The sequence below is a fragment of the Girardinichthys multiradiatus genome, chromosome 23 (genome assembly GCF_021462225.1).
Source record: "Girardinichthys multiradiatus isolate DD_20200921_A chromosome 23, DD_fGirMul_XY1, whole genome shotgun sequence".
Taxonomy (NCBI): Eukaryota; Metazoa; Chordata; class Actinopteri; order Cyprinodontiformes; family Goodeidae; genus Girardinichthys; species Girardinichthys multiradiatus.
Genome location: NC_061815.1, coordinates 46,347,172 through 46,371,259, shown reverse-complemented (window position 1 = coordinate 46,371,259; position 24,088 = coordinate 46,347,172). Strand labels below are relative to the sequence as shown.

At 39.9% G+C, this 24,088-nt stretch overlaps 1 protein-coding gene across 3 annotated transcripts in view; it reads right to left on the bottom strand.

The window, feature by feature from the left end:
* The window catches only part of fstl5 (follistatin-like 5), a 286,679-nt gene that overhangs the window by 220,789 nt on the left and 41,802 nt on the right, over positions 1 to 24,088 (bottom strand). For 2 of the 3 annotated variants that reach the window (XM_047353775.1, XM_047353776.1), the window contains exons 2-3: positions 17,701 to 17,842; positions 3,027 to 3,057 (exon numbers count right to left, since the gene is read on the bottom strand). In XM_047353775.1, the coding sequence (XP_047209731.1) occupies positions 3,027 to 3,057; positions 17,701 to 17,842 (173 nt within the window). Of the gene's footprint in view, positions 1 to 3,026; positions 3,058 to 17,700; positions 17,843 to 22,067; positions 22,191 to 24,088 lie in introns of those variants that run through there. The other variant, XM_047353777.1, reaches the window with a different exon arrangement.

Here is a 24,088-nt window from a genome sequence, read left to right as displayed (position 1 = left end):
TATATACATAATAATAATAATAATCACAACAGCATGTGAATCAAACTTCCCCCTTCCCATCCTCACCACAGAGGGACTATAGAGAGCAAACTGACCAGCTGCATCTCTTGTCTGGTTTGGGGCCTGCAACACCTCACACTGGAAGTGTGTAGAAAGACTGGTGAGGACAGCGGAGAGAATCATCGGGATAGCACTTCCTTCTATCCATGACACTGCTCGCAGACGCTGCCTGATCAGGGCTCCGTCAAAAATAAAGGACTCCTCTCAACCCCAACCATGGACTGTTCTCCCTGCTGCCCTCTGGCAAAAGGTTTAGCAGCTTCAAATGCAGAACAACCAGATTCCAGAATAATTTCTTCCCACTAGTCACTTTACACGGTCACTATGAACTCTGTTACAATTCATCCAGCTGCTACAGAACCTTGCACTATTCATATTTGTCTAACATATACTTTTTTCCGGTGCATAATTTTCTAACCTATTTATTTACTTGCCACATTCTTTTCTTTTATATACATTTTATTTTTAAATATTTTGTATAGACTTTATAATTATACTGTGTTGCTTTTACTTTTTCTGTTTTTATTCGGAGCCTTGCAACAAAATCTTGCTCAAATGTACATTTTAAATGTGCAGTTGAATGACAATAAAGTCTAAATAAAAAATGAAAGTATGCTATGATAATGATTTGCTTGTGTGTTTTAAGATCCAACAGCTCCAAGGGCCAGGCCTTGTATTCTACAGGTTATAATAAAGCACAAAGTTCTGGTATGAAGCACATCTTAGGCTCCATGAGAAAAAAATAACTAAAAACTGAACAAAAAAACACTATCAGAGGATGTGGGGACTTGAATGTACAGGTCCTTCTCAAAATATTAGCATATTGTGATAAAGTTCATTATTTTCCATAATGTCATGATGAAAATTTAACATTCATATATTTTAGATTCATTGCACACTAACTGAAATATTTCAGGTCTTTTATTGTCTTAATACGGATGATTTTGGCATACAGCTCATGAAAACCCAAAATTCCTATCTCACAAAATTAGCATATTTCATCCGACCAATAAAAGAAGTGTTTTTAATACAAAAAACGTCAACCTTCAAATAATCATGTACAGTTATGCACTCAATACTTGGTCGGGAATCCTTTGGCAGAAATGACTGCTTCAATGCGGCGTGGCATGGAGGCAATCAGCCTGTGGCACTGCAAGGTCTTATGAAGGCCCAGGATGCTTCGATAGCGGCCTTTAGCTCATCCAGAGTGTTCGGTCTTGAGTCTCTCAACGTTCTCTTCACAATATCCCACAGATTCTTGATGGGGTTCAGGTCAGGAGAGTTGGCAGGCCAATTGAGCACAGTGATGCCATGGTCAGTAAACCATTTACCAGTGGTTTTGGCACTGTGAGCAGGTACCAGGTCGTGCTGAAAAATGAAATCTTCATCTCCATAAAGCTTTTCAGCAGATGGAAGCATGAAGTGCTCCAAAATCTCCTGATAGCTAGCTGCATTGACCCTGCCCTTGATAAAACACAGTGGACCAACACCAGCAGCTGACACGGCACCCCAGACCATCACTGACTGTGGGTACTTGACACTGGACTTCAGGCATTTTGGCATTTCCTTCTCCCCAGTCTTCCTCCAGACTCTGGCACCTTGATTTCCGAATGACATGCAGAATTTGCTTTCATCCGAAAAAAGTACTTTGGACCACTGAGCAACAGTCCAGTGCTGCTTCTCTGTAGCCCAGGTCTGGGGAATGCGGCACCTGTAGCCCATTTCCTGCACACGCCTGTGCACGGTGGCTCTGGATGTTTCTACTCCAGACTCAGTCCACTGCTTCCGCAGGTCCCCCAAGGTCTGGAATTGGCCCTTCTCCACAATCTTCCTCAGGGTCCGGTCACCTCTTCTCGTTGTGCAGCGTTTTCTGCCACACTTTTTCCTTCCCACAGACTTCCCACTGAGGTGCCTTGATACAGCACTCTGGGAACAGCCTATTCGTTCAGAAATTTCTTTCTGTGTCTTACCCTCTTGCTTGAGGGTGTCAATAGTGGCCTTCTGGACAGCAGTCAGGTCGGCAGTCTTACCCATGATTGGGGTTTTGAGTGATGAACCAGGCTGTGAGTTTTAAAGGCCTCAGGAATCTTTTGCAGGTGTTTAGAGTTAACTCGTTGATTCAGATGATTAGGTTCATAGCTCGTTTAGAGACCCTTTTAATGATATGCTAATTTTGTGAGATAGGAATTTTGCGTTTTCATGAGCTGTATGCCAAAATCATCCATATTAAGACAATAAAAGACCTGAAATATTTCAGTTAGTGTGCAATGAATCTAAAATATATGAATGTTAAATTTTCATCATGACATTATGGAAAATAATGAACTTTATCACAATATGCTAATATTTTGAGAAGGACCTGTATTAACCTTTTGATTTTGTCTAAATATATTAAGTATTTTGTTCTGTCAAATCAACTGATTGAGTTAAATAACAGCTTGTGCACATTAGCATTTAACACCTTTTGCTAAGGATGTCCCAATCTAATCCCAGGTATCACAGCATTTTTAAATGATCTTTATCAGGAACCCCTGATAAAACATTCCATATTAACTGTTGGTCTGCTGTATGTGGTTATATCAGCTGCACCCCTAGCAGCAACAACAGTTTCCATGGCTAATTTCTATCAATAATGGCCCATTTCCTTGTGCACGGCTTGCAAACGTGTATTGTTGTTCATGCATGTAATTTTTCAGATTTTTGGCCAGTGTTTAATCCATTCAGACAGTAATTCTACTTTCTTGCATGCCATTCTGGTTTTCATTTTCATTTCAAAGTATTTGAGATGTATGAAAGTTTTAATATTTAATTCATCAATACTTCACATTGCTGGAAACAAAAAGAACATTTTGTATTGGATGCTCTCTGCTTGAGATGACCTCAACTAGAAAACAACCATACATTTTGCAAAATCGAGTCATGCATTACATATTAATGCACAAGAAAGAAGGGAGGTGGAAACTCACCCTTCACCCTCAAGCTCTCAGGGATCCCATCCTGGTGGAATAAAAACAAGAAAAACATGTTATAAAAACTCAAGAAAATGCACCAAATTTAACAGACTGTTATATGTAAGCACATATGTCTTGAATTAATCTTTAAATTCCTTTGTGTCATAAAAATTGTGCTATATTGACTTTTTAATCGCAAAATTCTTTCAGCATATAACAATTGAGTTTGACATTGGAGTCCAAGGATTTACATGTGACTAACAAATCTGATGTACTACTACATTTTCTATTTTAAAAGCTGGAGTAAGGATACTTTCTATGTTAGAAAGGTCATGTCGGGAGTTATTTTGCCATTTTTATTTTAATTGTATCTTTTTGATTTTGTGCAACAAAATGAACATTTAGCTTGCACTACTTCATCTTGGCATCTGAAGCAGTAGCATCTACAGTGAGTTTCTGCATGCTGCCTTCTCTGTACCTCCTCAGCAAATGTTTAGTAAGCACACAAGTACAATAAACTTTAAAGAGTCTAATCTTCACTGGAACAGCACACAACCCACATTTACTGCTCAGCATATTAACCTGTGCACACGTTAAGCAGCAATGTCTATAAATGTCGATATCATCAGGCAGGTCATCAGATATATAAATGGCCCAAACATTTAACCATAGTGCAAAATGTACGAACAATACAAAGCAGAGATAAGTTGAATTCTGGTCTTCCCAACTTCTGGCAATCAATATATTAGTCTTCTTTGCATTATAATGAATGACTAACTCTGAACCCTATTGACAGAATTTTCCTAGCTTGGTCTTTGATATGTGCAGACTGGGCTAATTTTAGTCTGTTTTAGTAGATTTTTATTTTATTATTTTGAATCTGCTTGTATTCATTTCGTGTTTTTTTGCATAATTCTTACCTTTACATGTCATTTTATACTATTCACTCCTAACAGCCCCAATTCCTTTTTTAACCTACTCGATCTTCTGATCCCTAATAATTTTTGCTTGGAGAGTAGAGACAATGACTATGCCTATTAGAAATCCCCAACATTTGAAGCACGAATGCTGACTAAAGTTGTGGAAAATTGGTTCCATTACGGTTACTTTTCTAACCCTGATAGAAACTATGAATTCATTCTCATTCAAACTATGAGTGAGAATGAAAGAAACATAAATATTTGATTTCTCTACAGTACAATCGGTATAGCTCATTATTCTTGTTAAGAAAACTACCAGTTCTTGCAGAGATGTATTACAGAGAGGACACATTATGCATGAGTCTAGAGACAACAATGAACCACAGACAGTCTGCCAAATGAAACCTGGTTAGTCAATTCCTGGATGTTTAGAGAATATCTGTGTAATGTACATAACTTATGCCAAAATTGTATATGATTAATAGTTTATGCAGTAAAGTTAAAGTTTAGAAATCTTATGAAATATCCAGAAGATTGAGTTTTACCTTAGATATCTTAACTATGAGCAAAAGCTAAGATATCTAAGAATCTCATTAAGACTGCAAATGTCAAACTAGGAATTTAATTTTAATCAGAAAAAGTCAGTCAGGAACACCCACGCAAATTGTATTGTTTTAATATGTCTTACATTGAAGACTTTTATCATTCACATTTACATTTAAAATTCTGAAATATTTTCACACACATTAGTAACTTAAATCCACTTTTGCTTTTTGGGAAATGAGACAGATGGACTCTGGTCTGGTAATAACATATCTTTTAAGAACCTCAAAACCTCAAAATTATTACCACAGTTATTATTCAGAGTCAAACATTTGGAAGTCAGATGTAGCAAATAATTTGTGTTCAAAACTTTACGTATAATCAGTAAATGAAATAAATAAATAGCGGTGGTTATTTAAAAAGACACCCAAACTGCTCCTGAAAAAAACAGTATGTTTTCTGGGAAACTAATTAGAAGGAAAAACATTTTTCTGCCCATTATTTTCTTCCTTTTTATAAAATATTTTAACCAAACAACACAACAGGCAGAATAACAGAAAATATCTGTTACTCTATGGCATATGCTGGTTGCCCCACAACAACCCTCTATAGGAGATGACATTTAGATTTGCAATACTGGAAGGAAATAATTCAAAAGCAGCTTATTTGCATATTGCAGACAGTGGTTGGTTTGATTTGTTTGAAAAGAATGATTTCCCCAGAGCAATTGGCAACCTTGTCTCTTCTGCCCTGAGACTCTGGGGATGTTGAAACACCCAGCTGCACAACTTCTGCTTCATCTACCATGTCACAACTCGCTGGCAGACCAACCACGTCCATCTCCACATCTTTCTCAGCACATCTCATTCCTGCAGGACTTCTGGCCTTCTAGCCATCTTTTCTGTCTGACAAGTTGCATTTATTTTGTACCCAGTTAAAAAAAAAAAAAAAACAGCCCCAAATCAGCTATTTTAAAGTTTGGGTTAGAGAAAATCAGTTTGAAGCCATTTCCACCTGAGTGAGTGTTTCTTCCTCTGCCTTCCCTTTTCCATTTCTGTCATGAGCTATAGTGGAACTGATATAAAACATACTAACCTGGGAGTTGTTTAAAGCATTTAAAAGTACATCATTATCAAAAACAAATATTTGTTAGGAATTAATCGTGTACCATCAATTATTTAGTAAATTGTTTTATTGTTACATTTCCGAGGGCATGTGCAATTTTTCCTCATAAACTTCAATATTTATATTTGGATCTACACAGATATCAGGACAAGTTTGTTAGTGGCTGATCTGGGAAGCGGGACTATAGAGGAAAAAGTCTAGCGCTGATTTGTAGTCCCAGTCCGCTCATGGTTAAAACTATCGGTTTCCTTCTGTTAACCAACTCCTGAAAACAGAGATTGTATCAGATGCATTTTACCAGGCTAACATTTCACTTAGAAATTTCCCAAATCTTTCCACAATCAGTGATGATTTACGGTACCATATATTTAGCTGGTGTTGGTTCACTGTATTTCATCAAGTCCAAACTCAGAACAACCTTCAACCAGGAAATCTTAGGTTACCTAAGCTTTCCCTATGCTGGCAAGCTTTGTGGAAATGGCAGTTTTATTTCTTAGCAGGTCTCAGCCCCAACCAACACCAAAATTACCAATACCTGCTTTAATCATCACAGCTTCATTGTGCTTGATTGGCCAGCAAAATTACCTGACCTAAACCTCGAAGAAAATCTCTCAGTTCTTGTCAAGAAAATGACAGTAGATACAGACAAACTGAAAACCTCTATGAAAGCAACATAGCTTTCCTGAACACGCACCAATTCAGTACTTCCCTCAACAGGAGCCAAGTATTGAATGGATACACAAGACATTACATGTACATACCTTTCAGAAACTTTTATGCATCAAGTGAAACTTGACTGTTTGAGGTCTTTGTGTGTAATGAATCTATGCGAAATTGAAATTGCTAAAAAGGGTTTAACTTTTGATGATTAAACGTCTTTCAGATGCACCTGTATACACAACTGGATGCAGAACTTCAGCCTAAAGCTGGTGAGATTTTGAAACTATACAACATATTAACATTAGTGACAAGGGTTATGATAAAAACTGACCAGCAAAAGAGAAAGCCAGCTGAAGAATAGACAGTCTCATCACAAATATAAACCACTTTGTCATTTTTCTGCACCAAGCCATTTGTTGCCATTTTTTTTGCTATGTTTTTTTTTTGTTTGTTTTCTTGCATTCCCAGCCTCTTTATCTCAATCTCATTTGCTCACCGCCCACTCCCTCTTCCTCTCTCTGGTTATCCCTTGCTAATCTAGATTTGCCATGTGGCTAAGCCAGAGCTGGATTGTTGGGCTTTGCACTCAGTTGTCCTCGTCTCCATTTTGTTTGTCCTGACATAATAGCTTGATCTAAAAGCGACAAACTCACAGAAATTGCTTTTCTGTATCGTGTCAAGCAAACCTGGCAGATTTTCCTAAATTATGAATTATAGCTTACCTCCTACAACATGGCAATATTGTTTTGTCGACTCTTTATATCATTCAAGGTCTTACAGGAGATGTCTGAGGACAGAAACGATCACTTTGTTGGATATTGCAAACAGGATGTGTGTCCTACACCTGACCCACTGTAGTAGGATATATATATATATTTATCTTTTTTTTTTTTTTTTTTAAACGGCTACAGCATGTGACCAGATGTTTATGGCTGAGTGACTCTTGGTGATTGAAGTCATTGCGGGGAGGCTTGTGAGGTCATGTCTGATCTTGTCATACCCATCACACACTGTCCTTCAAAGCAAAGGAAAAGACATACCAACAGCAAATTTGAATCAGGGCACAGTCCCCCGAATGTTGCTTTTATTACAAGTTACTATGAAAGAAATGTATACTTAAAAAAATATCACATCAGCATCCAAATATAGGTTTTAAAGCTAGATGTTTTGGATCATATAATCTCTTCTATTTGTCACTGTATACACTGTTCATTCAGGTGTATCGACAAGTCAGTGACATCAGCTTCCCTACTACCTAGCCAATGGCAGAGAGAATTCTTTTGACAACAAAGGGAGACGGCAAGATTCAGAGAAGGGGCTTCCAGGGTGGCATTTTCTTTCAAAAGGAGTTTACATTTCCACAGCTCTGGCTGACAAGCGAATAGATGAGCACAGTTTACCTCCATCCTCTCACAAGACAAATTATAATAGTATGCAGATGCTGTGATGACATTCCTCTGGGATGCAATCAATCGCCTAACTCATTAATTTCATTCAAGCAGAAAAGCAAATAAATCATTTTTGTAGCTTCTTTTCACATTCCAGCGTCACGCTGACATACATTCATTATGATAGTTGCCATTTCAACACATTGTGTTAAAAAAATGTAAAAAGCCGTATATGACATTTTTAGTCCTAGATGTTATACAAAAAGGAATGCAAACAACAACAACAATAATTAGGTATTGGTTTATTTAAAACTGCTATAATAAACTTTGAAAGTTAGCCACACAGCAAGGTGTGCGGCACCTAACTAACAAACTTTCATTCTTTAGGTGGATCGAAACCTGACTGACACAGGTACGGTGTACATTTTAGGACATCCTCAGGTCAAAAAGTTATTAGGCACACAGGCACATTGTCTCTAATTAAACAAATAATTTCTTGTCATCCGTACCTAGAATTAGAATTTTAAGTATGAAAATGAAAACATTTTTTGTTTTGTAATTCATTGCTGGTATACATGATTCCAGTTTCTACTCTGTTCTCAAAAACGAGAAAAGAATCCCACGATTGAACTATATAACTGCATCATTTCAGCTCACAGTTTTATTTGTTTAATTAAACTTAAAAGCTTTTTTCCCTCTGTAATCTTCTGTCTGCCTTTGACTATTTGATTCAGAGCAAATTACAGTTAGGCTGTAATAGATTCTAGCAATTGTAAATTTTGTATACTTGCTAAATTAACAAAAGCACGTACATGTTTACCAAAAGAACATATCTAATGAGAGTGGCAAAGAAGATGTAGGTTCGCCTGGCAGAGACAATACCAGAGCAAACGGAGCCTATGTGTCTGATAATATTAATACCTAGACCTGAAATAAATATCTACTCAAATCTCAGGGTTAAACACTCACATATTTTAAGTTTTATTTCTTCTTCCTTTCACATTGATGATATTAAATAAATAAATGTCAGTATTTACAGTAATTATATGCATACATTTAAGGTATATTTCCAAAGCCCAAATACTAGTTTCTTTATTTCATTTTATAAGTGAAAATTATATATTTTTAAGAGTTTGCATATTCCGTAAAAAGAAAAAAAGTTACTATTTAAAAACATATGTCTTTAAGCATAAAAACCAAACAGTAAGAATTTTGACACCAACAGCAGCTAAACCAAGATCTGTGTTTAATCAACATTAGCAGTAGGTATTGCTCTCAAAGAAAAATCAGAAACTTAATTCAAACTGAAGGAGCTGACTTATGAAGGCAAACTGATGCTTTAAGATTGATTTAAAAATGTTAATGTTTTTCTTCAGATGGTTTAAGGGCTTTTTTACCCCCTTCTTCAGCAAGCACAGCTTTGTGATTTATTTCCAAATTCCAACCCATATAAAATGTGTCTCATTTTACCAGGAGAATCTGCAGATGCTAGTAGCAAAACACGTCCCTCCTAGGATTAGCTGTATTTAAGAGCACTGAAGGAGAAGTCTTCCATCTCTACCAAATACTGTACCACAGGGCGAAAATAATATTACTTTCTCCACAGACTTCAAAATAAACACTTTCCAAGATATTACTCTGAAACGCTATGAAACATTTTTTTCTTTTTTTGACTTAAACCAGAATATGTGGGTTAAGGAGAAATAACAAAGCAGATAAGATAATGAAGGTCAGGTTTACGTAAATTGCCACAGGGTTATTTGAGATTAAATTCAAGCCATATTCAGGTACAAATTATATAAAGAACATAATATATTTACTAGCTGACAGATCTGTCTGAAATTTTATTTTACAGAGCAAAACAAAGGAATTAACTTTTTTCCTGAAGATATTTTAATTCACTTTGAACCAAGACTAAAGTTGAAGTGGGGGATTTTAAAAAGCATTTTATCAGTTGCTTCCATTTACAATTCAAATATAACAGATTGTCATTGTTTCAAGTAGAGTCCAACATTCGTTTCCACTTTCTACTACTAATTTCCACTATTGCAGTCAAAGTACTGAAATCTACTGACCCAAGCTAATCTTCTATATGGACAATTTGAAACCCCAGCTTCTAGACTTTGTAGTTTATTGTATTGCTAAGCATATCACTATTTTTAATAGTGATGTAACCCCTTACACCGAGGCTTCAAAGCACGCTTCAAACTCGACAGGGTAGTTATGATGAAGCAGTGGGCCGGAGCTTGCTTCATGTGACGTCAACGATGACGTGTGAACCACTTCACTGCTTCATTCAGACCGAATCAGCTGACTGCTTCGAGTTGACTGGCGGAGTTTCAAACATTTGGCGCAATTCAGTGTATTTAAGATGGCTCAAGCCCTGGTTCACATCACTGTTCTACACGTATTATACGTTACGAACAGCTCTCGTTTTTGGGTTTTCTGAGTTTTGGTGGATTATTCTGTCATGGAGCAACCATCTAGGAAGCGTTCCCAAGTGCGGGAATATTTTGATTAGGTGCCACCTAATTGTCAGGATCTGTGCCATGTCTGTCTGTTTGGTACTGTTGCTGTTCTTAGCCTCTAGATGGCGTTGAAACCGGAGGAGAGGTGACAGGTGTTCTCTATCTTCTTGATGATCTGCTGAGGAGTATTTAAGGAGGAGGCTGCCAGCAACTCACTGCCAGGGTGTTGCCCTTTGTGGTACAGCTCAAGCCACATTACCTTTGCCTTGACCTTTTGTTGCCTTGCAGGTTACATGAACCTGACTTTGCCTTCAGCATCAAACCCTGCCTGGATTACTGTCTTCTGGAAAGAAACTATCCAGCTCCATGAACCAAGACTCAAGCCTCCTGTTACCTCATTGGATCAAACCAGCTGGCAGTCTCCCGATTCCTTCGTTCCGTGGATCTCTTTCTGCGAACCCTGTCCACCCTCCTTCTTCCATTGCACCAACTACAGAAACTCTTGGACCATCTAACATCCTGGCACACCAGTATTCACAGTGTCCAGTCCCATGGGTAAACAACTTCCTGGTCTCTCCACCGCTCTCTGGCGGATCTCTCCTTCAAATCAGTAAGACAGAATTATCATTTAAGAGTATAGGTCCAGAGTTGGCCCCTTGCTTATCGTTCTGTTTATTTTACAGTTGGTATCCCGGTTCCAGTTTCCTGCACATTTCAACATACTGTAAATAAACTCCTTACCGTTAAACTCTGTCTCCTGAATTGCTTTCGGCATATGGGTCAAATCTGTTCAAAACATTATGACACTAATTAGGTAATGTACATTCAAAGTGTTTATTAGAAAGCCTATAGCCAATACTATGCAGTAGTGCTCTAGTCATGGTATGTTATGCAAGAGGTGCGGTAACGGGTTGTTGTCTTGGTTTTACAGGTGCAGTGTTTGCTTTGCCCACAGCTGCTGACGTATAATAACAATAATGTCATCAATGCTGAGGCATTATAGAGCCAAACACGAGAACACTCAGCCTCGTGCCACCAATCAAGGTCAGCATAACATAGATATACATGCAGAATTAGAAAGAATGACAGCATCCCTTACTGCCGGTGTCCACCACCGGGTTCTGGGATTGCCGCCACGACAGGAACCGCAGACCTTACGGCCACAGCTATGGGCAGCAGCATCGACAATAGATGCAGAGAACATGGTCCACTCGGACTCTATGTCTCCAACATCCCCCGGGATCTGGTCGAAGCTCTCCCGGAGGTGGGAGTTGAATACATCCCTGGCCGAGGGCTCCGCCAGGCGTTCCCAGCAGACCCTCACTATGCGCTTGGGCCTGCCGAGTCTGTCCGGCTTTCTCCTCCTCCAGCGGATCCAACTCACCACCAGGTGATGATCAGTGGACAGCTCAGCCCCTCTCTTCACCCGAGTGTCCAAAACATGCGGCCGAAGGTCTGATGATACGACAACAAAGTCGATCATCGACCTCCTGCCTAGGGTGTCCTGGTGCCAAGTGCACTGATGGACACCCTTATGTTTGAACATGGTGTTCGTTATGGACAATCCGTGACTAGCACAGACGTCCAATAACAAAACACCACTCGGATTCAGATCGGGGAGGCCATTCCTCCCGATCACGCCTCTCCAGGTGTCACTGTCATTCCCCACGTGGGCGTTGAAGTCCCCCAGCAGAATAATGGAGTCCCCGGGAGGGGCACTATCCAGCACCCCTGACAGGGACGCCAAGAAGGCAGGGTACTTAGCACTACCACTCGGCCCGTAGGCTGAAATGATAGTCAGAGACCTCTCCCCAACCCAAAGGCGCAGGGATACAACCCTCTCATCCACTGGGGTAAACCCCAACACGAGACGGCTGAGCTGGGGGGCAACAAGCAAACCCACACCAGCCCGCCGCCTCTCCCCGTGGGCCACTCCAGAGTAGAAGAGAGTCCAACCCCTCTCAAGGAGATGGGTTCCAGAGCCCACGCTGTGCGTGGAGGCGAGCCCGACTATTTCTAGTCGATATCTCTCGACCTCCCGCACAAGCTCAGACTCCTTCCCCCCCAGCGAGGTGACATTCCACGTCCCTAGAGCCAGCCTAAGCATCCGGGGATCGGGCCGTTGAGGTCTCCACCTTCGTCCGCCACCCAATCCTCTTTGCACCGGTCCCTCACGGTTCCCCCTGCAGGTGGTGGGCCCACTGGGGGATGGCCTCGCGTCTCTCGTTCGGGCTTGGCCCGGCCGGGTCCCGCGAGGAGCAACCCGGCCACCAGGCGCTCTCCGACGAGTCCCGACCCCAGGCCTGGCTCCAGGGTGGGACCCCGGCTCCGCCGTACCGGGCGACGTCACGTGCCTCGATATTGTGTTCTTCATGAGGGGTTCTTCAACCATTCTTTGTCTGACCCATCACCTAGAACCTGTTTGCCATGGGAGACCCTACCAGGGGCATTTAGGCCCCAGACAACATAGCCTCTAGGATCATTTGAGCACTCAAACCCCTCCACCACGTTAAGGTGACGGTTCAAGGAGGGGATTCCTGAGGCGGCTAACGGGTACCATGAGGCCAAGCGTGCTGCGGCCCGGGCTGTGGCAGAGGCAAAAACTCGGGCCTGGGAAGAGTTCGGTGAGGCCATGGAGAAGGACTACCGGTTGGCTTCGAAGCGATTCTGGCAAACCGTCCGGCGCCTCAGGAGGGGGAAGCAGTGCTTCGCCAACACTGTTTATAGTGGGGGCGGGAGACTGCTGACCTAGACTGAGGACATTATCGGGCGGTGGAAGGAGTACTTGGAGGATTTCCTCAATCCTGCCATCACGCATTCCGTGGTGGAAACAGAGGCTGGGGACTCGGGGTTGGTCTCTTTCATCACCCAGGCTGAAGTCACCGAGGTGGTTAAAAAGCTCCGCGGTGGCAAGGCTTCGGGGGTGGATGAGATCCGCCCTGAGTACCTTGAGTGTCTGGATGTTGTGGGGCTGTCATGGTTGACACGCATCTTCAACATTGCATGGCGGTCGGGGACAGTGCCTCTGGACTGGCAGACGGGGGTGGTGGTCCCCCTTTATAAGAAGGGGGACCGGAGGGTGTGTTCCAACTACAGGGGGATCACACTCCTCAGCCTCCCTGGTAAGGCCTACGCCAGGGTATTGGAGAGGAGAGTCCGACCGATAGTCGAACCTCGGCTTCAGGAGGAACAGTGTGGTTTTCGTCCCAGCCGTGGAACACTGGACCAGCTCTATACCCTCTACAGGGTGCTCGAGGGTTCATGGGAGTTTGCCCAACCGGTTCACATGTGTTTTGTGGACCTGGAGAAGGCATTCGACTGTGTCCCTCGTGATGCCCTGTGGGGGGTGCTCCGGGAGTATGGAATTGGGGGCCCTTTATTAGGGGCCATCCGGTCCCTGTACGAGCGGAGCAGGAGTTTGGTCCGCATTGCCGGCACTAAGTTGGACCTGTTCCCAGTGCATGTTGGACTCCGGCAGGGCTGCCCTTTGTCGCCGGTCCTGTTCATAACTTTTATGGACAGGATTTCTAGACGCAGCCAAGGGCCGGAGGGGGTCTGGTTTGGGGACCAGTGGATTTCGTCTCTTCTTTTTGAGGATGACGTGGTCCTGCTGGCCCCCTCTAGCCAAGACCTACAGCATGCGCTGTGGCGGTTCGCAGCCGAGTGTGAAGCGGCTGGGATGAGGATCAGCTCCTCCAAGTCCGAGGCCATGGTACTCGACCGGAAAAGGGTGGCTTGTCCTCTTCAGGTTGGAGGGGAGTTCCTGCCTCAAGTGGAGGAGTTTAAGTATCTCGGGGTCTTGTTCACGAGTGAGGGAAGAATGGAGCGGGAGATCGACAGACAGATCGGTGCAGCTGCCACAGTAATGGGGGCGCTGTGCCGGTCCATTGTGGTGAAGAGAGAGCTGAGCCGAAAAGCAAAGCTCTCAATTTACTGGTCGGTCTACGTTCCTACCCTCACCTATGGCCATTAACTTTGGGTCATGACCGAAAGAACGAGATCACGGATACAAGCAGCTGAAATGAGCTTCCTCCGTAGGGTGGCCGGGCACTCCCTTAGAGATAGGGTGAGGAGCTCGGCCATCCGGGAGGGGCTCGGAGTAGAGCCGCTGCTCCTCCACATTGAGAGGAGCCAGTTGAGGTGGCTCGGGCATCTATACCGGATGCCTCCTGGACGCCTTCTTCGGGAGGTGTTCCAGGCACGTCCCACCGGGAGGAGGCCCAGGGGACGGCCCAGGACACGCTGGAGGGACTATGTCTCTCGGCTGGCCTGGGAACGCCTTGGGCTCCCCCTGGAGGAGCTGGAGGAGGTGTCTGGAGAGAGGGACGTCTGGGCGTCTCTGCTGAGTCTGCTGCCCCCGCGACCCAGTCCTGGATAAGCGGAAGACGACGAACGAACGAACGAACGACAGTTAAATGTTTGTTAGTTATATTGAAGTTACTTTTCTTTTTTTTAGGATCCAGGAAGCAAGAGCTTGATGATGCTCTTGTGGACTTCATAGTGAAGGACTCCCAGCCTTTCTCTGTATCCAAACCTAAACCACCCAGCCAAACAGTTCCTTGTCACACCAGCCTCCTCTGTTCCCTGTGAAAGAGTATTTTCCAAAGCTGGAGAAATTGTCTCACTGTTTGAGCCCTTCTACTGAGCAGAAATTACTTTTCTTGAATAAAAACACCTGAAATAACACAAGCACCCTCTTTATTACACCAAGCACAATGTCCAAAAACACTCAGTACACCAAGCACACTCCCAAAGAAAATATGAATAACAAATCAAACATTTTCACTTCATTTATTTAAAATGAAGTTATTTAAAATGGGACAGTGGATTTTCATAAAACAAATGACAATTCAAGTTAAGAAATCCATAATTAGCCTAATGGCTATTTTTCATTTGTAATCCCCTACAGTTCACATTGTTTTTAAATTATAATTTTTTCATGAGTTATTTACTCAGAATCTTTAATGAGTTACTAAAAACACATATGTACAACACAAATATATACATACATAAGTGCTATAATTTACACAAGAGGTGCATCACATTTGCGGGGCTTCATTTGGTGCAACAATCACTACTGCCAGTAGATGTCACCCAAGGGAATTGAATGACAATGGTTCAAATTGATTATATGCTTCAAAAAGCCTCATTTTGACATCACAAATTTTTAAGTCTCAATATTAATGTCATTCTTAACATGTTAACGGATGGGGATCCCTCGGGTTTTAATAAACCGCCACCCTAATTTTAAACTTTTTAATATTACCAAGATCCTTGAATCTGAAATCTGGTTGACAATAACATCTTAAGTGGAAATCTGTCCAGCGTTGTGACAGCAGCGATGCTGGTTAAAGAGAAAAACAATACCACCAGCAAACAGTGTTTGCTTCGAAAATGTATTGACAGTCCTTAAGCAAACCAGCGTCTGCAGGAGGAGGGAGCAGGCAGGGAGCAGCTGCCTGTAATCAGACTGCATCCATCGCATCAAAGAGGAGGAAGATGCTGGTGAATCCGTGGAGCAGTAATATCCAACCTAAAACTAATTTCACCGTGGTCAGAAGTCTGCTGTTTTGTGCTTTACTTGTCCTTGTTATTGCCATGGCCGAGACAAAAACTTCCTCATAAAACCCAAAACTGCTCATCCCCACACTTGGCACCGCCACTTTGGTGGCATTTTTCAAAATTTGCCTGGGGGCAGAGTTATTCTTTTACATCGGGTTTAGTTCCAGTTACAGAAAGTAGCATTGTGCTTCCCTGTTTTTGATTCAACTCATAAGCTACTGTTGAACAGACTCCGCAATTTGTTTTATTGATGGGACTTAAATGTTTGCAAGTTATCTTTGAGACAGAACATTGTTTTTACAGACAGATCTTAGTCCAGGTTTCTGAAGATTTCAAATGGACTTCTTTAATGGTTTAAATTGGGGCCCCGTTTTATTTTCCATTTTCAATAATAACACTGAAAATATTTTTTCTACAACTAATGTGCACCTTTATGCAGATGACACTAAACTTTACTCAGTTGTCTCTACTTTAAAGAAAGCTGTCGAAGAACTTTAATGCGATTGCACATAGTTTAAAGTTGGTTCTTAGTGTGAATACATTAAATTGAATGTTGTTTTTCCAGATATCAGTGACATGTGTTAGATGGCAATTCTACTAAAGATTGAGTGCAATCAGTATCAGACTAATTCTAAAACAATACAGTAATTTGCCCGGATGATAGCATTTCTTTCAGAAAACTTAAGCATTTGGTAAAAGAGCTGAATGCTAAATGTCAGCTATCAGTATGAAAATAATCTGCCCAGGTTATATTTAGACCATGGTAAATAAGGAAAGACATATGAATGCTGCTTCCTGCACATTCAGTGCATTGATGCCCTTTAGTTTTTGAGGAATCTTATTCAGAATGCATCACTGTCCTGTACTAAAATCTGGTCATGTAATTTTCAGAATATGCTACAGCTAACATCTTGTGTCTCTGTGGGAGGGTTTGAGGATATTTTAAAGTTTTTTGTAACTCTAGAGTGAAACATTGTGCCTTCTTCACCAGGTCTACCATGGCATGAATTAATCTCAAAGGACAGTGCAAAACACCTTCAGGGAAATGTTTATATATATATATATATATATATATATATATATATATATATATATATATATATATATATATATATATATATATATATATATATATATAGTATTTTAAAAAAGGTCAGCAAGTGTCTGACCATTTTGTCTCTAACAGAGTTTCATCCCTTTCAGCTCTTTAGTAAAGTCCAATATAGCCCAGTGACATTCCCACCATCTGTTCCCTCTGAGACCCCATTATATTTACTTCCTCTCAGGCACCAACCTTTTTAAACCACTGCTGCTGCCTTTCATCTCCAAGCCACTTTACCACCTTCCCAGCCTCAACTAAAATAAATGCAATATTTTTTCTGGCTGTTTCAGGCAGGCTTAAAAATAAAGGCAAACATGCAACTTTTTACTTTGCCATGTCTGCACTCTGAGACGTCCTGGATGTCATGCACTGGATGGCTGAAATGTTTATCAGTGAACAGAATTGCAAAAGAGTCTTATAATAAATGTAAACTGAAGGACACCAATCCAAACCAACTGTTTAAGTCTTCATTTTGTCTGTTTTCTGATGAACGTAGACACTGATCTGTTAAAAAAAAACCAACAACAGCAGAGCTAGTTTGTAGGGCTAAAATAAAGACTTGTGCTTTGAAATGTGGTGGGAGAAATTAATAATACCCACAGGTTTTGCCTGTTGGAGTTGCACTTTATCACTTGGTCAGTAAGAATTCAATTACATCTTTTACTTAAGACGTTCAGCTAAAAGAAATTATCTTTTTTGATGTGGGATTCATATTAATCTGATAATGTCTTTGGAAAAACTGTCTTCTTGCACAGGGGAGGCAATAATGATCTTTCATTATTTTTATTATAAACTTAGCGTGGATTAAAGAAAGAAAACATGAGCTGCATTAATAAATTCCCTCTGTAATTAGCTCTGTACTTGGCAAAAGCTAAAAAGACTAATAATGGACAGCAAATGGAAAAAGAAGGCGATCAATACCTTGTGTCGGAATTTTACAACTGGTCGATAGAGCTGTGACCCGAAAACCCCTTTGTCGGATCTCCCAGTGGTGCCAAGCCCAGAGATCCCCACCAGTAAAATGGTAACCAACCACCATCCGGACGTCTTCATTGGTCTTTTCCTGTCAAAAACCAAACAAGAATGGTGAGCACTCCTTTACAATAATTTGAAGGTTCAATACCATTTGGCTGAGGCAATTCATCAAGCCTGCTGTAATTAGTGTAGACAATGAGAACCACAAAGCTGTCGCTGGTTTACACTAAAGCTATCAATACGTGCCCCACACTCAGTAATGAGATAGCATCGCCTTTTGCATCCATTATAAGAGAAAGAGACATCATGAGAAAATCTAGATAAGGACAAAAGAGGCAATATATTAAGGCAATTAAAGTGAGGGCTTTGGATTAATTAGGAGTGTTTAAATCAAGTAACTGATGTAATGGAGAGAAGGTTTTCAGCAGCTCTTGTACAAACACAGATGCAGCTCAAGTATATGAGTGTGAATATTCACTTTACACATCTAGTGTAGTGCATTTTCAATTTTTCATTATGTTGCGTGAGAACAAGTCGGACCTTTGCATGACATGAATTAAACAAAAAGGACTTTGTGAGAACATGCCTAGTGACAATGCGTCAAATAAACAGCTGCGGTGGGGCATAAACAAATAAAATAAATCTGCATCATTAGTCACATATTTACACAAACACTGAACTTTATTTATTCTGTCTTATATTCAGCCTCGTGGTTATTAGCATTTACATCCACAGTATCTGTAGTTCACCTCTAAAATCTTTGTAACAATTTATAGATTTTAACCAACATTCACAAGCAAAAAGTAAGCCTGCAGCTTTTTAGCAATCTCAGGCCTCAAGTGCCTGCTCATCTGTCTTCAATAGAGGGAGATAACTGACAGCAGCTTGGTGACCCAGCTTCCTTGTTCTGCTGGAGTGACACCAAGTTTGACAACAATGGCAGTGTTGCGGCAGACTTCTGAGCCCACATGCTATTCACAGGAGGTTAGGAGGTTCCACCAGCACAGCAGCATGTCACTGTGATGTTCTGGACCAACAGGGTGCACTCAAACTTTACTTTTTTGACTTTATGACTTCTGTTGACTGCCTGAGCTTTCTGATGCTTTCAGGTTCCCTGCACATTTCAAGCTTTGAAGGCATTCCAAACATTTTTTAACTTCTATAGAATTTGTTAGATGTTAATGCAAATATAGGATCAGGTTGATGGATCAGTTGTGTATACAAGTATGTTCAGACTTGGCCCCAGTTTTTTGTACCAAATATAAAAGATGGTAAAAGTCAGAATCTAAAGTTTTTAGCTTATTGTGTTTACAGAATTTATTATACCTATAACATTTTTAAAATGGAAACGTCATAGAAACATTACACAGCATACATACCACTAAAAGCAGGTACTGGAGCTTTTTTAATTTGTCATGCTTCACCCCAATGTAGGGAGTGTAAGCAACCACAGCTGTCACACTTTTCTACTGCCTTTGAATTTAGGCCAAACGAGGTGGATAAACATATCTGCCAGAGCAACCAATCAGCTTCTTTACAACATCCCGGTATGAAGTGAAAAATTCCTGTGGGATGCTGTGTCGGAGACACAAACATATGAACTTTAAAAGAAATTAACTCTGCCATCCATCAAAGTGTCTGACAAATTCATAATGATGAACTAAAAAGACCTCCAAACTTCCCTTTATGAGGGCCCTTGACATTCACTGTTTTGGTTTGTATATTAAAACATATGTTGAAGAATTACCCCCGCTGCTTTATACTGACCAACATGGCCATCATTAATTTACTATCCCCCAACTTTGGTCTTTACAGTTTTGATAGCTCTCAAACATTTACAAATAACAGAATTAGCATTTTAGAGATATTTTCAGCCAGCAGCTGAATTTTGACCTTGACGATCTCAACGTTTTAACTTTTTCTTCTCAAAAATCGATCCTTTCATTTAAGAAAAATGACTTTATACAGACCATATATACATCAGGAGGGTAGTGAGACGCCAGTATTAACATATCCTGAAGTTGTGCTAAGATCAGTTTAAAAACTAAAAATACTATGAGGCTTTAAAAATTTCTGTCTGCCCAAACAGGTAAGATTGTGCATAGATGGATAGATGTAACCCAGACTTAAAAAAAAAAAAAAAAAACTGTTGAAAAGCTAAAAGCTAGCCTTGAGACATCCTGCAGATGACTGAAACTGAAATCAAACAGAACTATGGGAGGAACAAAGTATGTAAAAGATTTCATGTCCTTCATGATCCCATGTGCACAACATATAATCTACAATATTTGGGGGGTGCAGTAATGACATTTGCCAGGATATCTAAATCTACAAAACTGAAAAAGCATGTGCTCATGTTTCTGTAAATCTTGCAAGTCTTCAGTGTTTTATTTTTTTAAGCAAAGGAGAGAAACTACTGATTGTTTTCCCTGGAACCCCTGAGAGATTCCATTACAAGTTTGACAGGTGGTTTTAAATTCCCCAGAGTATGTCTGGGCTTTGGCATTGACTTTTAAATGAAGAATTCCCATTTCTTCTATGTATACAATGAATCATATCTGAACAATCTCACACGCTCTGCACCACCTCCTGCATCGATATTTACACTCAGCCCAGAGTAACATCCGCTGATCTCATGAAAGAGCCTGCCGGTATGTACTGAAAATAACCTGTGTTTGAAGAACTGTGACAACTTCAACAGTCATGCAAGTATTTAAACAATAATCATACTTAATATTTCATAAAATGTATATTTTTTATAACCTGTTGCAAAACTTGTGGACATTATGCAAGCTGTTCATCCAAAAACACGTTTTACTCATTTATTCCTACATGCTTAGAGGAAAAAAGAAAAAACAATTTTAAAACAGAAGGAAACAAATAGTTAAGTATTGTTAACTACGAAGACCCCATCTAAGAGTTTGTTTTCACACAACACTGCACAGATTGGAGGTTGGTTTTGAAGCTTCAGCCACTGACCTGAATAAACTTACTGAAACTGTCTCTTCCTACATCAGTTTTTGTGAGGACAAGTGTGTGCAGACCAAGAACTTTCGCACATATAAACCATGGTTCACTTCACATCTGAGAAAGCTGCGGGGGAACAATGAAGAGGTTTACAGCAGTGGGGATTGGTATGTCTTTCCTGCACACTGTCAAGACAGGGAACTGAACCCACAGCCAATTTGTAGATAATCCAATATTATCAAAAACTAATAAAAATGTATTTGCAATTTTAAGATTATTTCATTACCAATCCCCAATAAATTGGTAAAAAAAAAAAAAAAATCCTTCTAAAATAAATAGAATAGTCTTAATTGTCATTGTACTGGGGGTACAATGAACTTGCCAGGATTGTAGCAAATGTCAATACTGAGGTGGTGTTAATCCAAACCAAACTATGTCTAATATTGATGGATAAATATATGAACTGTTGGGCCACATTTTACTGATAGTATCAAAATGAATGAATCAGGTATGAATGTAAACTTCACACAAAACAGTCTAACACAATTAAAATACTCCGCAAGAAGCAATTTAAACCGTTTCTCATTTATGAAACCAACACTGTGCAGGTTACTTTTTTAAACTCCTGCATTGTTAGAAAATGCCCTTTTCCAATGTTATGGATGCACTGAAGAAACACTGAATGTTTTAAACCCTGAAAACCAATAATTTTATGATTGTTCATTCTTCATTTTTAACAAAGCAAACCAAAACCAGTGTGGAGAAAATAAAAATAAATAAAATGAGGTCCCTCAAAAACCCACATACTATTAAAATGTTTGTATAGCAAGAAGTCAAGATAAAAAGGTCATTCTTATATTTCAAGATCAAATTAAAGACATTTTTGAACTCAGCAACAGTCAGTAGTTAAATAATGAGAACTAGGTTAAGTCAAACAAACCTTACAGGTTGAAATAGTGGGAAAGTTTTTATATTAGTGATTGTGAATGTCATTGGCAAGTATTGTGAGTCATAAATATAGACTTTACAATGTGAAAAAAGGGCCATAAGATTTGTCCATGATAGCATGGTTCTGAAAGCTTCCTTTAAAGATAACTTGTCCCATTTGAAACCTGTCATAAACTAACAGAAGTCATTTTCAGGAGCACTAAGCTTTCTGCATTTTGGCAGTCATATTTTTTTTTTTCCTTTTATAAATTCACCCATCAGAAATACAAACAACTAAGTAAAACAACAAAAAGACATTTCATTTTTGTACTAACTAATCTTCACTAAGTAGGTGTGTGTTTTACAAAGTCATGCAAATCTAAAGGCAAGTCAAATAAAATCTGAAATGAGCTGCTTACCAGAATATCCATGTTTTGGCAAATAGCTGGAATTAAGCACGCTCTAACTGATCAGAAACATTCTTTTAATCTCCATGGCATATTTGCATTATGTTCTATAGCTGTCATGCCTCTGTGTTTTTTCTCTGCTCTCCTCATACCTGGCTTGAGATCCCAATTATCACACCTGCCTCTTGTTAAGCCTTCAGTCCACATAGTTTTTGTTTAGCTGCTGTCCTTTTTAGATCCTCAGTTGTTGCTTTGTCACATTAACGTTAAAACTAAATATCACTGAAATAAAGTGCAATGTTACCTATTTCCTTGTCTAACTCCTAAGTGTGCCCTCTGTTCCAGCAGACATTAGCTCAGGTTGATTTTGATTTGTTATCTTAAAAGGTTTCAAGATAGAAAGGGTTGAAAAAAAAACTTCTCTGATGTGTCTGAATCTCCATCACATTACCACAACACCAGACAAGCCCATGCTGTTAGCATTAGTCACATTACTTATTAAGCTGCAATGGGAAGGTAAGCTCAAGTTGCAGTAAAGTACTTACTGAAAGCAAGAGAGAAACCTTACCAGCTGAAACACTGTACCTCGTCTGACAGCTAAATGATGGTTTCTGCAGGTCCTTACATTACATCTCTTCACCATAATTATGCATTTGCTCACACATAGCAGTATTATTTCAAAGTGATACCAGCACAGTGTTATAGAGCTGAGATCAGAAAGCTTGTGTTTTTTGCACCTGCAGCTTTGTAGCCACCATAGAACAGCTGAATGAGAACACATGCAAACAGCCAATTACGTTTTTGTGGTGCCCAAGTGTTACTGATATCATACATTAAACACTTTACCTGTAAATTTTTTGCTTTGAAGTAAATATTTTCAAAGAGAATAAGGGGAAATATTTGTGAGCTGATGATGCTATCTTTGAAGATCAAATTACAAAGAATGAGAAACCACAGTGTTGCACATTGCATTCTGGCCTGTACTCAACTAATATACAGACAGGAGTCTTTAGTCTTATATGCATAAAGTCTTTACAGTAACAGGACGTATCCAGGAATATGAATCAAATATGTACAAACAGCACCAAAAATTAAGTGGATGGAGATGGACAAACCTTTCAGTAAGAAAAAAGTGATGCTTTAACAAAACAGACGCATAGCAGACTAATGCTGCATACTTTAATTAAATGTGTGCTACATTTAGTAAATTTATGCTTTAGAAAAGTTATTTGTAGACTGTTAGAACAAGTTCCAGTTGCCTTGTAAGACACAACATAAACAGTTCTAGTGGCCTACAGTTTGTCAGGTCAAAGGGGCTAATTGCAGATCCAGTCTAATCCAGTCCAGTCTAACATATGAGCTAGTAGAAGACTTCACATTGTGGATTTTCTGGTTTGTATTTGGTTAGTAAAAGTTACAGCACCAAATTGACCAGAAGTTAAGTTAAAAAAAATATGAGAGAAAAAAATATAATCTAATTGATAACAGGTATGAATTTGTCTTTAATTAATTTTACTAGCTACCAAATCACAGCTGACTCATCTTAAAAAAGTTTATCTGAAAAGTTTTCCACAATTAAAAAAATATATATTCAGATTATTTAAAAAAATAAGGTAGTCCTTCCTAGAGTCAGAGTCTAATTGGAGGTTGACATATCTGGTGACAGTGAGGAGCTTACATACAGTCAGCATAAATGTTATATTACCTTTTCCGGGGTTGAAATTCAATTTCAAATAGTGACTAGACAAGACTGATATTGAGGGGTTTTTTTGGAATAAGTGGAAGAAAATGACTGACTGACTGGTTATTTTCACAAATCTGACTTCTAACAAAAATGTACAAAACGGGTGAGGTGAAGACCTTTCAAGTAGTCTAATGTCAGTCTGCTTTAACCATTGCAAAACCAGCTTTGGTGTGTTTTTGAGATTACATGTCCTGTTGAAACACACAACTGTGTCCAAGTTTCAACCATCTTGTTGTTGATTTCTGGTTAAATCCATTAACTTGCTGATAGCCCTCTTTCTTCATTACTC